This window comes from Quercus robur, chromosome 7 (assembly GCF_932294415.1).
Source record: "Quercus robur chromosome 7, dhQueRobu3.1, whole genome shotgun sequence".
Classification (NCBI taxonomy): domain Eukaryota; kingdom Viridiplantae; phylum Streptophyta; class Magnoliopsida; order Fagales; family Fagaceae; genus Quercus; species Quercus robur.
Genome location: NC_065540.1, coordinates 17413694 through 17429110, shown reverse-complemented (window position 1 = coordinate 17429110; position 15417 = coordinate 17413694). Strand labels below are relative to the sequence as shown.

The 15417-nt window shown below is 33.8% G+C and overlaps 1 protein-coding gene across 1 annotated transcript; it reads left to right on the top strand.

Annotated features, from left to right (window-relative positions):
- The first annotated feature begins 6875 nt into the window (after positions 1 to 6875).
- Positions 6876 to 11662, top strand: LOC126692557 (leucine-rich repeat receptor-like protein kinase PXC2). The gene is made up of 2 exons (XM_050388192.1): positions 6876 to 9125; positions 9965 to 11662. The coding sequence occupies exons 1-2, from the start codon at positions 7669 to 7671 to the stop codon at positions 11406 to 11408; spliced, it is 2901 nt and encodes a 966-aa protein (XP_050244149.1). The 5' UTR covers positions 6876 to 7668; the 3' UTR covers positions 11409 to 11662.
- Positions 11663 to 15417: the final 3755 nt, after the last annotated feature.

The following is a 15417-nucleotide window of genomic DNA, read 5'->3' as shown; positions in this document are numbered from 1 at the left end:
TTCATTATATTGTTGACACTTGACTAGACCCTTTAATAACCCTTTTACATTCCCTTAGTTGAAGGAAGAAGACCCTTTCTATTTCAAGTCTGATCCATTTCGTCTATTTCATGATTCACATTAAATTTTTACAAATCTAAAAGTGTACAAACTATTATGTTATTTAAAATTTTAAATGACATGACATTTTATACATTATTAGATCAAAAAATCTAAACCGTAATATAAATTGGACTTGAAATGGAGAAGACTTGTATGAATAAAATTATAGGTCAGTTTGTATTTCCAGAATGAACCAAGTCAGGTCCTAGTGCATGTGAGCCAATTTGAGATGTGTCGGTTTAAATTTTCAAAACATTCGATTCTCTTTCATGGGGTTACTAGGTTTAGCAAAAGAGGCAAGAAAGGGATAGATGCAACAATAATCTGAATTGAGTAACAAGCAGCAGTGCTTTCACGTTTCAATTCCTGAATCAATAGCCAAGCAAGGCACCTAAGCAGCTTTTCTCTCACACACAAGAAGCATACCAATCACGTTGGTTTGCCTAATCTGTTGTATTTGCTCAGATTAAACGTATTAGTAGTGCCACCCAACTCTTAAAGCTGTTGTATATATTCATATAAAGGAATTGTTTATTCCGTATAATTATGCATCAGCATCTTATTGTGAGGAAATAGGAAACTTAAACCAGATTTACGGAATGTTTGATTGCAAACAATTAAAAAAAAAAAAAAGGAAAAAGAAGAAGAAGATCAATGACTCAAGATGAATCATGAACATTGTTATAACAACTACAATAAGAGTTATAGAGATCATTAACATTGTTTGAGTACAAACCAATTTTTATATTAACTTTAATTCCTAAATTATGTTTTCAAGTGACTCAAGATGAATCTCAAAATTTTATTACTAATTCGAATTGAATATTGGACTTACGAAATTTAGAGTTTGGAGTTCAGAAACACCCAATTTAATAGGACTTTTGAGAAATGCGTAAGTTAACAAGTTAACAAGGAGAATGAGAAATCTCAAGTAACTAATTTCCTAATTTGACTAAGTTTATTTGCCCAAATTACTAAGCCTATTTAAAGCGAACTAGATCGAAGTGCATGATCTCAAAGAAAAATAGTGCAAAGTAGATCAAGTCTGAGCACCATGTAAAAGCCCAAATTGCAAGAGAAGCCCAACTCTCTCGTTATTTCCACATAAAAAGCCCAAATATTGGGCACCACCGGTCCAATTCCAACCTATAGGAGCAAACAAAATTTTCTAGGTTCAGGGACTTAAAATTCAGGCTCCTTGTTCACGTGCTTAAATTCTTCCAGAAATCCATGGCATCCCTTTTTGTTTATCATAAAAATTAGGCTGAAGAATTCCCACAATTCTTGTGCTAGATTCGTTGAGTGTTGATGAAACACCATTTACGCCTCTCTCATTTTTTTCACTAATAAGCCTGTCTGTGTATGAAAACCCCAAGAAACACATTCAAGATCAAAAAATAAATAAAATCTAGTAGCATTTGGTTTTCTTTCTTTGTGTTTTGGATTTAAACTTTAAAGTAGCATTTTGGCTTTAGGCTTTACTTTATTTCATTTCAAACCAAAAGAATATCTCTACAATATTTTAAAAAGATTTCTACATTAAAGCTTAGGTGAGAATAGTTAGATAAAAAGTTATGCCATTAGTGGGTCAAAATAAGAACTAGTAACATCTTATCATTAAAACTTTGTTAAAAAATTATTATACCTGTAGGCCGTAGCATTTTTTATTTTTTAGATTTTAGTTATTAATTAATTAAACTTTTAGATTTTAGTGTTTCTAATGAGGGCATCTCAAATTCAAATTCCTCTCCTCCATTGTTGTAATTTATTAACAAAAAAAGGAAGGAAAAAAAAACACTAGATTGTTAGTGTAAGGACACGCTTTGAAACCCAAGCCCAAAATGTAAATGGATCTAGGCCTAGCAAGCTCAATACAATGAATTTGTAGAGAGTGGGTTGGAAAACTAGACTATAACAAGTTGGATAGCAATTAGAATGGATTTAAAAGACAATCAAGCAAAAGTAGGAAGGATCTATTTAAGTAAATTCGTCCTCGGCACAGTCCGAGGAGGTTAGTTCTTCTATAAATCAACTGAAAAAGGTTATAGATGCAATTTTGATTACTACAGTGCTTTCTCTCCTTCTTTTTTTCTCCCTCTCACTTAGGGTCTTCACTCTAATTTATACCATCTCTTCTTTCTCATCTTTACCTTACGTGTGGACAGTAGATTGCTTATGTTGATCCTTATTCCATCAGCACCCTCTTGAAATTTTTGGGGGTAGCTGTAAGGCTGAAAAACATTATTCAGAGATCACTTCCTCATTAATGCGGCTAGAGAGTTGGCTACAGAGCATTTAATGTGGTGATAGCAACTTTTCTATTAGATATTTCTGAGTTCTCATCCCTCTTGTACGTTTACAAAGCAAGTCCTTATCAGTGAAACTTCCTGAAAGGTCACCTTAAATGGTGGGATACACATTTGATTTATGCTTTGTTTATCCGAGGAGACATTCCTCCTCTGCCTGCCTTCCCCAACCTTTCTATTCGCAATCCACTCATGAGACTTTGAGCTTAACACCCTCACTACTATTTATTCGTCCTTGGACCAACCAACGTTCTCGGTCAAAACCCGAGACTCAATATAAAATTTTGGGCATTTATTCCTACAGTTAGCAACTAGGAAACTTATACTAGATTTATGGAATATTATAATGTAAACAATAAGAAAGATCAACACACATAAATGTGTAAATTTATGCGATTCATTAAAAATCAAAGTTTTTTTTTTTTGGTAACACAAAAAAAAAAAAATCAGAGTTATGTTCACAAGATTGCCGCAAACATAGATTTTTTTTTTTTTTTTTTTTTTCAACTATTGATGCGACTTAAGAAAGATAATTACCCCATAAACTATCAGGTGAAACATGATATTCAATGTAATCTTCTCAATTTCATTTGGATTATACACATGTAGAAAATTATAACAAAGGGTCTAGCTAAGGTATCTAACAGAACAAGCTGTATACTAGTATATACATCCTATTTTCCATATTTCCTTTCTCTCATCTTTTTCCGTCAAACCAAACAAAGGATTATATAAAGTCCTTTGACCCCTTTTTCTTCCCTTTCTCTCTCTTTCCTTTTAACCAAACATAGGCTTATTGTTTGTCGTGCTTCATTATGAGAGTTGCGTAGTGAAAAGTGAATGACTTTAATGTGCCTCTACCCCAAAGAATTGATGGTTGTATCCTAAAAAATTCTATAAAAGCGGTTACTTTATTAAAAACTCAATCCCATCCTTCCTGGACTTCCCAAGCTATAGCTGCGATTAAATGCTTCCAAAGTTGGCCAGTAGTAAAATTTAAAAGAGGCAGTTGATCTATATTACAAATATGTCAGTAATTAGCATCTTCTCGGTTAGTACTTAGAAGGGGGCACCAAATCTGTTTTAACTTTGGGCCCTTGTTCGATCTTCGCCCATTTTTTCAATTCCTTCCTTGTGCTGTAGGAGTCAAAATGAAACCAAGGTTGCTGTGAAATCATTACTAGTCTTGATTCATAATGAAAGCCAAGGACATTGGTTAGGATTAATGGGCCAAGTATTAAAGTGTAACTTTAGCTCGGTGACTTCATCCCAGTAGGCACAAATGCCACTTCATTTACAAGGTACAACCTTGGATTAATTAGGTTGGTGAACACCAAATTAAGTGGGCACAACTTGATCTGAATTTAATACCGAAAAAAGAAGAAGATCATAATTAAAGAATTAAACTCCATATTCAACCTCAACCCATAAACATTTGAGAAATTAAACCAAGAGTCAAGACCTATCATCTCAAAACCATTGATGCCAACCCATAACAAATTCCGAGGGAGATATTGTTGCGAGTGTGTCAACAATAATTATTTTATGAGTCCTCTTAACGGGTACCCTTAGGACAATTATTAATAAAGCATTTAAAGAAAATTTTCATACTGCTTTATAGGAAATATAAAAAACTGTTAAAACAATTACAAATTGCTTTTTTTTTTTTTTTTTTTTTTTTTTATCAAAATTTTCTTAAAAATAGTTCATAAACTAATATCCTTAGATTATCCATTAACATTTCCCTTATTTTATACATATCTTGTCATAATTTTTTTTTTTTTTTATAGAGAGTTTTAACTTATGTTGTTCGCTCTTGATAATAGTTCTTTATCATCAGAGTAAGATACTAATTAATTTTTAGTGTAAGCTCAAAGATTTTGTTATAAAATGTGAATCTACTGTATGAGTGGATCTACATAATGAAATAGGCATTGACTAATGGCTAGTTGGGATGCCATTCCAGCATCAATTATGAGCACCAAGTAAAAGCCCAAATTGAAAGAGAAGCCCAATTCTCTCCATTGTTTATCTAGGTTGAGGTGCTTGAGAATGAGGCTCCTTGATCACGTGCTTATATTCTTCCAAAAATCCATGGCAGATTTGCATCCCTTTATTGTTTATCATATAAATTGGACCAAGGAATTCCCACAAGTCTTAAGCTAGATTTGTTGAGTGTTTGATGAAGCGCCATTTACGCCACTCATAATAAGTCTGTCTGTGTAATGACAACCCCAAGAAACAAAATTAAAGATAGAGACATTAATTTATACTTAAATAGTAACATCGATAAGATCGCTAAGGCTTAGGTGTGTACGCTGGAAAGTGTAAGAATTCGATTTTGTTTGTTCACTGGGAAAGTCAATTAATTAGACACCACAACACAGAGGATCTCAAAGTCAAACAAAGTGAAACTAACAGAGCTACAGCCAAAACAGATTGGTTGTAGAGTCCATATTCTGTCAATTTATTAAAGCCCACAACAACAAAAAATTCTAAACCCATTATGACTGATACACTGAGATATCGTAATAAGAAAGTAGTTGAAAATTATAACAACAAAGTAAGTAATAAAATACTATAAAGTCTATAATAGCATTTTGGCTTTAAGACTTTACTTTCATTTCATTTCAGACCAAAAGAATATCTCTAGATTGGTGATGAAATTCCATTGATCCTAAGGTGCTTATGTTCTCGAACAACGTTACAATTTGGAGTGAAAAGGACGCAGTGGCCTTGTCTTTTTACTGTTTTTTGGGTATTCACCGTAAGTTTAACGTTCTAGTTTTCACCTGGGGCCATGTGAAAATCACATACTTTTAATGGAGTTTATTTTTCTACGTTTGCGGAATTGACCGATTAATCTTTCACAAAATTCATACTACAAAACAGTTATGTGAGTTTATATGTCAATAGAAAATCTTTTTTTTTGGGGTCAAATATCATTGTCTTAAATTTTATTCAAAATAAATTTATTATATTTTATGTTCCCTTATTCCCATGCCATAGTACAAAAGATCTTGCTTAATTTGTGGAAATGATTGCAGTATTTGCATGCCTTACAAGGTAAATTATTAAATTTTCACTATGTTACTTTATTAAAATATGCATACGCAAAGTATGCCCCACTTATTTGGTCCTTATAGGTCCTCATAATCCTAAGAATACGACTTTCTTAACATTGAAAAAAAAAAAAAAAAAAAAAAAAAAAAAAAAAAAAAAAAAAACTTTGTTCATAGGATTACTTTCAATTTATAATCTTGAACTATTCCACAAAATTCGGAAAGAAAAAGAATATATGACAAAGAAGAGCTTGGATGATATCAATTGTAAAATGAAAATTTCATATGTTACTAACAATTATGTTCAAAATTCACGAATAGAACAAGTTTAATAAATAAGGTGAGAGAACAAAATTCCATAACATTTTTCATAATTTGCTAAATTAACAAGTTAAAATTAAAAGTTCAAACATCCATTTTATATGAATAATACTATTTTTATTACATATTAATCAAGATAAACTATGTTAATTGGGAAAAATTGAATCAATAATTTTTGAGCCACAAAAATGTTCACAGTTATCAAGTTGGCAAGTTGTTAATAATAGATAATAAAATGATTAAGTAACAGGCCCAAATAAAAAACAATAAAATATTGTCAATTCAATTGTTGTGGTTTCTTTAGGTAAATTAGAGTGGTAGATTTGAAGACCATACCATAGACCCATAAGTCACAAGTTTCATTCATCACACTATTAATTCATGGAATTTTCAGGGTGTCTTATGACTCATAAATAGAGAGTAGAATAGTCTAGCCAAATGTTAATATATTATTATTTTATATATAAAATAAAAAAAGAATATATGAAAGATGTAAAAATTGTTGTTTATAGCATTACTCAAATACCAAGAGTCTTATAACCAAAGTTTTAAAAAACGGACTGAACCAGCCGGTCTGACTGGTTGAACCAGAAACTAAAGACTAGTCCAGTCCTAAAAAATGCCTAAAAGCAATGAAAAATTAAAAAAAAAAGGTCAAAATTGGGAATCAGAGGCAAATTTGATTTTACCCTCGATTTAATTTTTAAAACTATTCTTATAACTCAATTGGCATCTCCTAACGTTTCAAAAGATAACATGCATTTATCTCTTCTTCTTTTCTTTTTCTTTTTTGTTTTGAATGAAACATGCATTTATCTCCATTGTTGTAAACTTGTGATTTCAAATTTGCAAGTTTGGAATTTTCTTAATTAAAAAAAAAGAAACAAAGCACGTGAGATGGTGAAGTAATGGAAAAAAAAAACCAGCATGGATGACACGTCGGATACTGGTTTGACCAAGAAAAAGAGTCCCAGGAGGGACTAGGAAGGCCACCTAAAAAAGACAATCTAAAAAGACTGTTACACCCTTCTCTCTCTCTCTAGCTCTCTCTGTGTTTTCGGCGTTAAAACCAGCTTTAAATGCTCCTGCTTTGCTCTCCGAAGAACAAGACTTTTATTACTCTCTCACTCTCACACTAGGGTTCCCAAAATCCTATCTCTCTCTCTCTGTCTCACTCTCTGAAAGCGCTTTTACGGCGAACTTTTCGGGTCCATTCGCTGACACGTGTCAGCTTCCGGCACCATTTCCGGCGCAACCTCTGTAACTCCAAACACAAACCTTTTCAGTCCTCAAATCTTCGATTCTTAATCAAAGTTCTATTTTTTATTTGTTGGGTTTGTCTTTTTATAATTGATTTGAGCTTTTGTTATGGTTGTATAATATTATTAATATACAGTGTGAATTACTTGTATTATACACTGTTAGTATAGTATATCTGCTTTTTTTTTTTTTTTACTTTGCTTTATAAAAAGAAGAAAAGAAAAGCAAGTGAATTTTGAACTATACGAAGTGAAAGAGGAAAGTGGGTCTTGTTGTTGTTGTTTGTTGAGGATTCCTTTGCTTTGTTTTTTAGTACAAAATTGCCTTAATGCAATTTGCAAAGTGCTTGCTTTCTCTGTTTTGTTCTTTTTTGAGCTTCTAATAAGATTTGGAGATTCATAGATGATCTGTAACTCTTTCACACTCTGTTTGTTTGTCCATATTGAGCTTCATTTTGTGTCTTAGGAACTTTCCTCTCTCTCTCTCTCTCTCTCTGTGCGATACAAAAAATTTCACTCTTTTTTGCATTTTGAAGCTTCGTTTTTGAGCTTGCCCAAAATGACATTTCTTGTTAGTTTTATTTGAATTCTTCTGTGTCAGCCTTTTGGTATTTGAAAATGCTATACAAGCTAGTAGTCCTTTTTGTTGTTTTAGCTCCAGCTATAGTTCATTGTTTAGACCCAGTTTTCAACGATGACATTCTGGGCTTGATTATGTTCAAGGCTGGAATTCAAGACCCAAAGGACAAACTAACATCATGGAACGAAGATGCTAGTAGTCCTTGCAATTGGGTCGGAGTCAAATGTGATCCTAAGACTAACCGGGTCACTGAACTCGTACTCGACGGGTTTTCGCTATCCGGGCACATTGGCCGTGGCCTCCTGAGGCTGCAATTCCTTCAAATTCTGTCACTTTCCAATAACAACTTCACAGGGACTATAAGCCCTGATCTTGCTCACCTTGGAAGCTTACAAGTTGTTAATTTCAGTGGGAATAAGCTTTCTGGGGATATCCCAGATGGCTTTTTTCAACAATGCGGATCATTGAAAGTGGTTTCATTTGCTAGGAACAATCTCACAGGAAATATTCCTGATTCTTTGAGTTTATGCTCCACATTGGTTTCGGTTAACTTTTCATCTAATAGGATTTTGGGGAAATTGCCCTCTGGATTATGGTATTTGAGGGGGCTTCAGGCTCTTGATTTGTCAGATAATTTGTTAGAGGGAGTAGTTCCTGAAGGAATTGAAGGCTTGTATGATTTGAGAGCTATAAATTTGAGCTCAAACCGGTTCTCTGGCAAGCTTCCCTGGGATATTGGGGGTTGTTTTCTTCTGAAATTGGTTGATTTTAGTGACAATTTCCTTTCTGAGAGTCTTCCAGAGTCAATGCAGAGACTTAGTTCATGTACTTCTCTGAGTTTGCGTGGAAATTCATTCACAGGAGAAATTCCGAACTGGATTGGAGAATTGAGAGACCTTGAGATTTTGGATCTTTCAGCGAATAACTTTTCGGGTCAGATTCCAAATTCAATAGGAAATCTTCCATTATTAAAGAATCTAAATTTATCTATGAACCAGTTTACAGGGAACTTGCCAGAGTCAATGAAAAATTGTGTTAACCTCTTGGCTGTTGATGTTAGCCATAATCAGGTGAATGGCAGTATTCCTTCATGGTTCTTTAAGCCGAGTGTACAAAGTGTTTCACTTTCTGGAAAGGGAGTTGGTGAAAGTCCGGAATATTCTTCACTCACATCAATAGCAGCATCTTATCAAGGTCTTCAGGTCTTGGATATATCTTCAAACGCATTCTCTGGTGAAATTCCAGCTAACATTGGTGTACTTAGTACCTTGCAGTTCTTGAATATGTCCAGGAATCGTCTTTTTGGTTCTATTCCTGCCGGCATAGGTGAATTGAAGTCTACATATGTTCTTGATTTGAGCGACAATCGGCTTAATGGAAGCATTCCTTCTGCAATTGGAGGGGCAGTTTCACTCAAGGAACTGAGGCTGCAGAAGAACCTTTTAACAGGGAAAGTTCCTACCGAAATTGAGAATTGCTCATCTCTAACATCTTTGTAAGCTCTCTTTCTGCCTCTTTGTTTTTGGTTTGCTTTGCTGTTTCTTTAATTTATTGAGAATCTTTGGAGCTATGTGAATAATGTATAATTTAAGGTTATGGAGTACTTCAGCTTTGATTCCCTCAATATCCTTGATAACAAGCCAATACACTACTAATTTGTGGTCAAAAACAGTTTAACCTGTCCTTAATTTCCTCTTAAGCATTAATTGGCTGGCATATCTGACTGGAGGAAAGATTAAAAATAATTGGATAAGCATTTTTCTGTCTTCCATCTGATGCTTTTTAAGGCTCTCCAGTGGATTTTCTGACTTGATGAGGTAGTAAAACTGAGAATGGTTTTTGAATGTCATTTTTTTGTTTTTGCTTTCTTGGCTTTCTCTCTCTTTTGGATGCCTTTGTCTAAGTTAGTGTGAATTGGCGTTCTACACTTCTACTTATGCACTGTGGACAAAGTTTAATTATTTTTAGTAGTCCTAATTAGATCTCTCAGTAAGTAGTAACTATTAAGCATAAAGTCTGAGCAGTAGTACTTGATAGAGAACATGTTTTTTGACTCATGGAATTTTGTTTTAATTATTTAAATAGGGTTCTTTACTTTTACACTACAATCTTACCATATAAAGAAAAAATAATAATAATCTCTCTGTATCGTTTTAACCATAAATGAAAATATGGTCTTTGTGTTCTTGAGCTTAATTGTCTTTGGTCTAGTATTCTAATGTTTACCTTTTTGCTGTGGTCACATTAAGATCATTCTGTACTTTCAAAATAAGCTAAAGAAACTACATTGTTCTAATAGCTTTCCCTTTTGTTCTAATTGGTCAACTTATGCAGGATCCTATTTCAGAACAACCTCACTGGCCCAATCCCTTCAGCCATTGCAAACCTCACCAATCTTGAATATGTAGATTTATCTTTGAATCAACTCTCTGGAAGCTTACCGAAAGAGCTGACAAATCTTACCCAACTGGTCTCTTTTAATGTTTCCCACAACCACCTTCAAGGTGAGCTACCAGTGGGGGGCTTCTTCAACACTATCTCTCCCTCATCTGTTTTTGGTAATCCATCCCTATGTGGTTCTGTTGTTAATCGCTCCTGCCCTTCTGTCCATCCTAAACCTCTTGTCCTTAACCCTAATTCTTCCGATTCCTCTCCTGGCGGTTCTTCCTCTCAGAATCATCACAAAATATTACTCAGTATCTCTGCTCTCATTGCCATTGGTGCAGCTGTATTCATAGCCCTCGGTGTAGTAGCTGTTACTGTTCTCAATATCCGTGTGAGGTCTTCAATGTCACATTCTGCTGCTCCACTTGCATTATCTGGAGGGGAAGATTACAGTTGTTCCCCCATTAATGATCCAAACTATGGCAAGCTTGTCATGTTTTCGGGTGACGCTGACTTTGTCTCTGGGGCTCATGCACTGCTCAACAAGGACTGTGAACTTGGTCGTGGTGGATTTGGAGTTGTTTACAGAACAGTCCTTCGTGATGGGCGTTCAGTTGCAATCAAGAAACTAACCATCTCAGGTTTAATTAAGTCCCAAGAGGAATTTGATAGGGAAGTGAAGACACTTGGGAAGATCAGGCACCATAATCTTGTGGCCCTTGAAGGGTATTACTGGACTCCATCATTGCAACTACTTATTTATGAATACATCTCCAGTGGGAGTTTGTATAAGCATCTCCACGATGGGCACAACGGAAACTGCCTCTCTTGGCGACAGAGATTCCACACTGTTCTTGGGATGGCAAAAGGGTTGGCCCATTTGCACCAAATGAATATTATTCATTACAATCTAAAATCAACAAATGTTCTGATAGACAGCTCTGGTGAGCCAAAAGTAGGAGATTTTGGCCTTGCAAGGCTATTGCCAATGTTAGACCGTTGTGTTTTGAGCAGCAAAATCCAGAGTGCTCTTGGGTACATGGCTCCTGAGTTTGCTTGTCGAACTGTGAAAATTACTGAGAAATGTGATGTGTATGGGTTTGGGGTATTGGTTTTGGAGGTGGTGACAGGGAAAAGACCTGTGGAGTATATGGAGGATGATGTGGTGGTGCTTTGTGACATGGTGAGAGAGGCATTGGAGGAAGGGAAGGTGGAGGATTGTGTTGATGGGAGGCTCCGGCATAATTTTCCTGCAGAGGAGGCAATTCCAGTGATAAAGCTTGGTTTAATTTGTGCTTCTCAGGTTCCATCAAACAGACCGGACATGAGTGAGGTGGTTAATATTCTGGAGCTCATCCAGTGCCCTTCAGAAGGCCAGGAAGAATTAGAGTGAATCTAAGTTATAGAGATTGAGAAAAAGCAACATATAATGTATTTTCCGGTGAAAATAAATCCGGTATGTTTGTTTGTTTGTTTTAAGCAATAGAAAAAAAAAAGAGAAAAAGATTGTTGAAGGTCCTGTTCTTCACAATCTTGTTTGTTATTGTAATTTTGTTTGTGTTCTTTTATTAATTTTATTCAGTTGTAATGTCGGATTCCTTTTCACCGGTTTGATATGGAAATGAGGCACCATTATATATTTGTTAAGATGATCTTGAGTATAGTCTATAGATCACATGGACTGAATCTGTCCTTTGTTATCTCATGTTTGTTATATGCAGTTGGAGGAACTTCACATCTTCTTTAATCCAAGTCCAAATAACCCTTGTTGCTAATTACCCACACCTGGCCTCTGTTGGGGAGCAATATTGATTTCATGCATTGGATGTTTGCATTTTCCTTTTCACATTGTGTCTCAGTCATAGAAGGAGGAGGCATATATACATTGTATGAGATACATTCTTATTGTTGAGGGGTATGTTTGAAGGATCCAGTATCTAAGTTTAGATATATGCATATGATTTGAAAATTTGAAGTTAAATTAATGAGTATAGAATTTAATACTATAATTACTTATATCAAAAATGAAAATAAGGAAAAAGGGAAAAAATGTCTTCTGCCATCCAATGTAGAACCATTTTTTATTTGGGGGGAGTATGCAAAAAGCAATTTTGATTCTTAAAATAATCAAAAGAGATAGGTGTTTTTTTTTTTGGTAATTTATAATCAAAAGAGATGATAACATAATGGAGTGAATGGCTCAAGAGTGAGGGTAAAAAGATAAAGCAAGGACAAGAATTAAAAAAGAGTATGATGCAAACATATGCATGCTGTTGAAACAAAAGCAGTGTCTTGCTTTTTTATCTGCACTTTAATTGTGAACCCCCATTTTCCCTTTGCTTTATACGTATGTCCTGCACCCTCTGGCCAAACATGGTGGATGATTTCTTGCAATTCAAAATGATATCTATCATGCGCATGTTGTACAAGCCCACTGATGCTAATTATATGTAAGCCAAAGCACTCCCTCAAAGTTGGATCATACGGTGTTGTCTTTTTGTAATCATAAATCTTAAATACTCAGTTATGTTTAATAATTAAGGCTTACATTTGAAGTATGCTAGTTTATATAAACTGTGTTGGAAGTTGGAACCCAAGGGAACCTAATGAAAATGGCTTTCAACATCATGAAAGCACATCACATGGGGGTCCTCAAAAGCACTACTTATAAACTTTTTGAATGCTAATTTATCTAGTGCTCGACAAATCAATCATACCATGTCCAACAATAGCTAGGTTTCTTTTCATGCTATTGATTGCTCATGAGTTATGTCTGGTGGAGAATGAAAAAACAAAAAAAAAACAGTAACTCAGAATTAGTGTTTGGTGGTAGTTGATTCATAATCACGTCGTATAAAATTCTGAACTGAAGGATTTATTAGTATCAAGAAAGTGGAAAGTTCTTTAAGACTACTTTTGTTAAAAGTATTTTTAAAGCATAATTTTTTTTTTTTTTTTTTTTGAGAAGAATTTTTAAAGCATAATTCATGCTTAAGATTACAGAGAGCCATGTCTAAGCAATGTGAGATGTAACAGACAAGTATAATTACTCCAAAAAAACATATAATTCATTTGATATCTACCATGGTTAAAATAACAGCAAATAATAATAATTTTGTTTTTGAGAAGAAGCAAAAAATAATATGAAGGCTGTTGTTTTGACGAAAAAGAAAAGCAAAAGAAAAGGTTAAATTACAGATTAAACCTTTTAATTTTAACATGTTTTCAATTTAATCCATTAAGCTTCTTTTTTTCTTTTTTCTTTCAATCCTTTACTTCCATTCCTTTCCAAGGTAGTCCTTCCGTCTTCTTCCATCCAATTTGCAATGTAGTCATTTTGTTCTCCTTTGTCCAATCCATACTATTAAGTCTAAAAAAAAGATGCCATTTGAGAAAGTGAATAATTAATGACAGGATTGGACGGAATTGTTAAATTAAAAACATATCAAAGTTGAAGAACTGAAATGAAAAAAATAAATAAATAAATAAATCAAGGTTAACTGATGTAATTGTAATTTAACCCAAAGAAAACAACATATAAGATTTGCCGTTCTAAGGAAGAATGACAATTAAATAGTTGCCAATTATAGGGAGAGAACAAAAAAAGAAGCAAAAATAAAAATGACATCTAATAATTTGCAGTTTAGAGGAGTAAATCATCTCATGGGCAACTATTTTTCTGTTTTTGCCGCTGGATGGCCTACCAATTGGATATACAAAATAATCCAGAACAGTGATATTCATGATATGCTATTATGCTGATTCTGAAACCTTTCTTTTTCTATCAATCAAAATCGGTTTATCTTTCCTATCAATCAAAATCGTGTTATCTAATGGCTTTGAATTTTCAGAAGATTTTCTTCTCTTACAATTTCACATCCTAATTTAGGTGAACAAAAAAAGTAATGTCAGTAGTAGGCCTTAATAGTTTGTCACCTAAATTTTGTTGTAAAATTGTTGAACTCATAGCACTATTCCTTCTCTTTTTTAAGAAAGGTAATTTTGGTTTTGGACTGAAGTGGACCAAATAGACCGCAGTGTAGCAGTATCAAAGGTGTTGACCGAAGTAGACCGAAATACAAAATGGACCGATGTAGACCAAAACAAAACGAATGGATTGAATTAAACTGAAATGCTACGCTGATGTGGCTCAACAAAAACGTAGAAAAAATAAATGTTAGATTTTTGCTTTTACCTTTTAGATATTAAATATAGATACATTGTTATTGTTGTTGTTGTTGTTGTTGTTACGGTCATGCTAACGGGTGTCCTTAGAACAATGGTTAACAATCCATTTTAGACCGAAACGAAACGAATGGATTGAATCAGACTGAAATGCTACGCTAATGTGGCTCAACAAGAGCGTAGAAAAAATAAATGTTAGGTTTTAGCTTTTACCTTTTAGATATTAAATATAGATAATTGTTATTGTTGTTGTTGTTATTACGGTCATGCTAACAGGTACCTTTAGAGTAATGGTTAACAATCTATTTTAGGAAAGTTTTAATACTACTTTTATGAGAAATAGAAAAAGTTGTCAAAACATTAATTTTTTTTTCCTATAAAAACCTTCTTTAAATGAATTATTAATTATTACCCTAAGAGCATTCGTTAGTATTTCTCTTTGTAAAATTCAACTCCCTACCCTAATTGCAAAATTATTGCAAAATTTCTCTACCAAAACCAAATCTCGTTAAGTAATTGGATTTTATTTTTCACAAAAATAAAAGGATAATATGTTATTCTCCAGGTTTTTTTTTTTTTTTTTTTCTCATGTTGGTTACTCAAACAAACGATGTTAGATAGTGTTCAAGAGTTGCTGGTATATGGTATAATATATTTTTGGTTTCAAGAGTTATATATTTTTTTCAATTTTACGGAATGTTTATGTTTAAAAGTTTGGCTTGGAATCAGTACAACTGGATACTGAACCTAAGTTGTACTATTTGTTTAAAGTGAAACAAAGGGTAGGGTAAACAAGTATTATTTCCTCAAACCTAAAGAAAAATCATTATAATTTTGAGAGGGGGAAGAAAAGCAAAGTTAACTTCTCATCAGAAAAACTTCACGGATCTTCCTCGTCATAGCATGAGTCGCACGACCATATAGACCTTTTGTTCAGGTTCTTCAATCCTAGGGTATTGGACAATAATCCTATGCACCCATTGCCTGAATAGTCGCATACTTGTACCTTTTTTTTTTCTGTAAAATATATTAGTAAATAGTCACACCAAGGTGAAGAGTCTTCAACTCTTTATACAAATCAGACTGGATGTATATTTATATCATAGGTGAATTCGTCCAATGTGATCGAAATCTTTAAACCAATCGGTGCACTACATGTAAGAATTAGTTATTAAAGCTTTATTATGCAGCACCAAATAATAGAAGCTGCCAAATGC

Excerpts from the sequence above, each read along its gene's own strand:
- LOC126692557 (XM_050388192.1), top strand. The coding sequence starts at position 7,669 with ATGCTATACAAGCTAGTAGTCCTTTTTGTTGTTTTAGCTCCAGCTATA. Across the intron at positions 9,126-9,964 it reads TGCTCATCTCTAACATCTTT|GATCCTATTTCAGAACAACC; the intron begins GTAAGCTCTCTT and ends CAACTTATGCAG.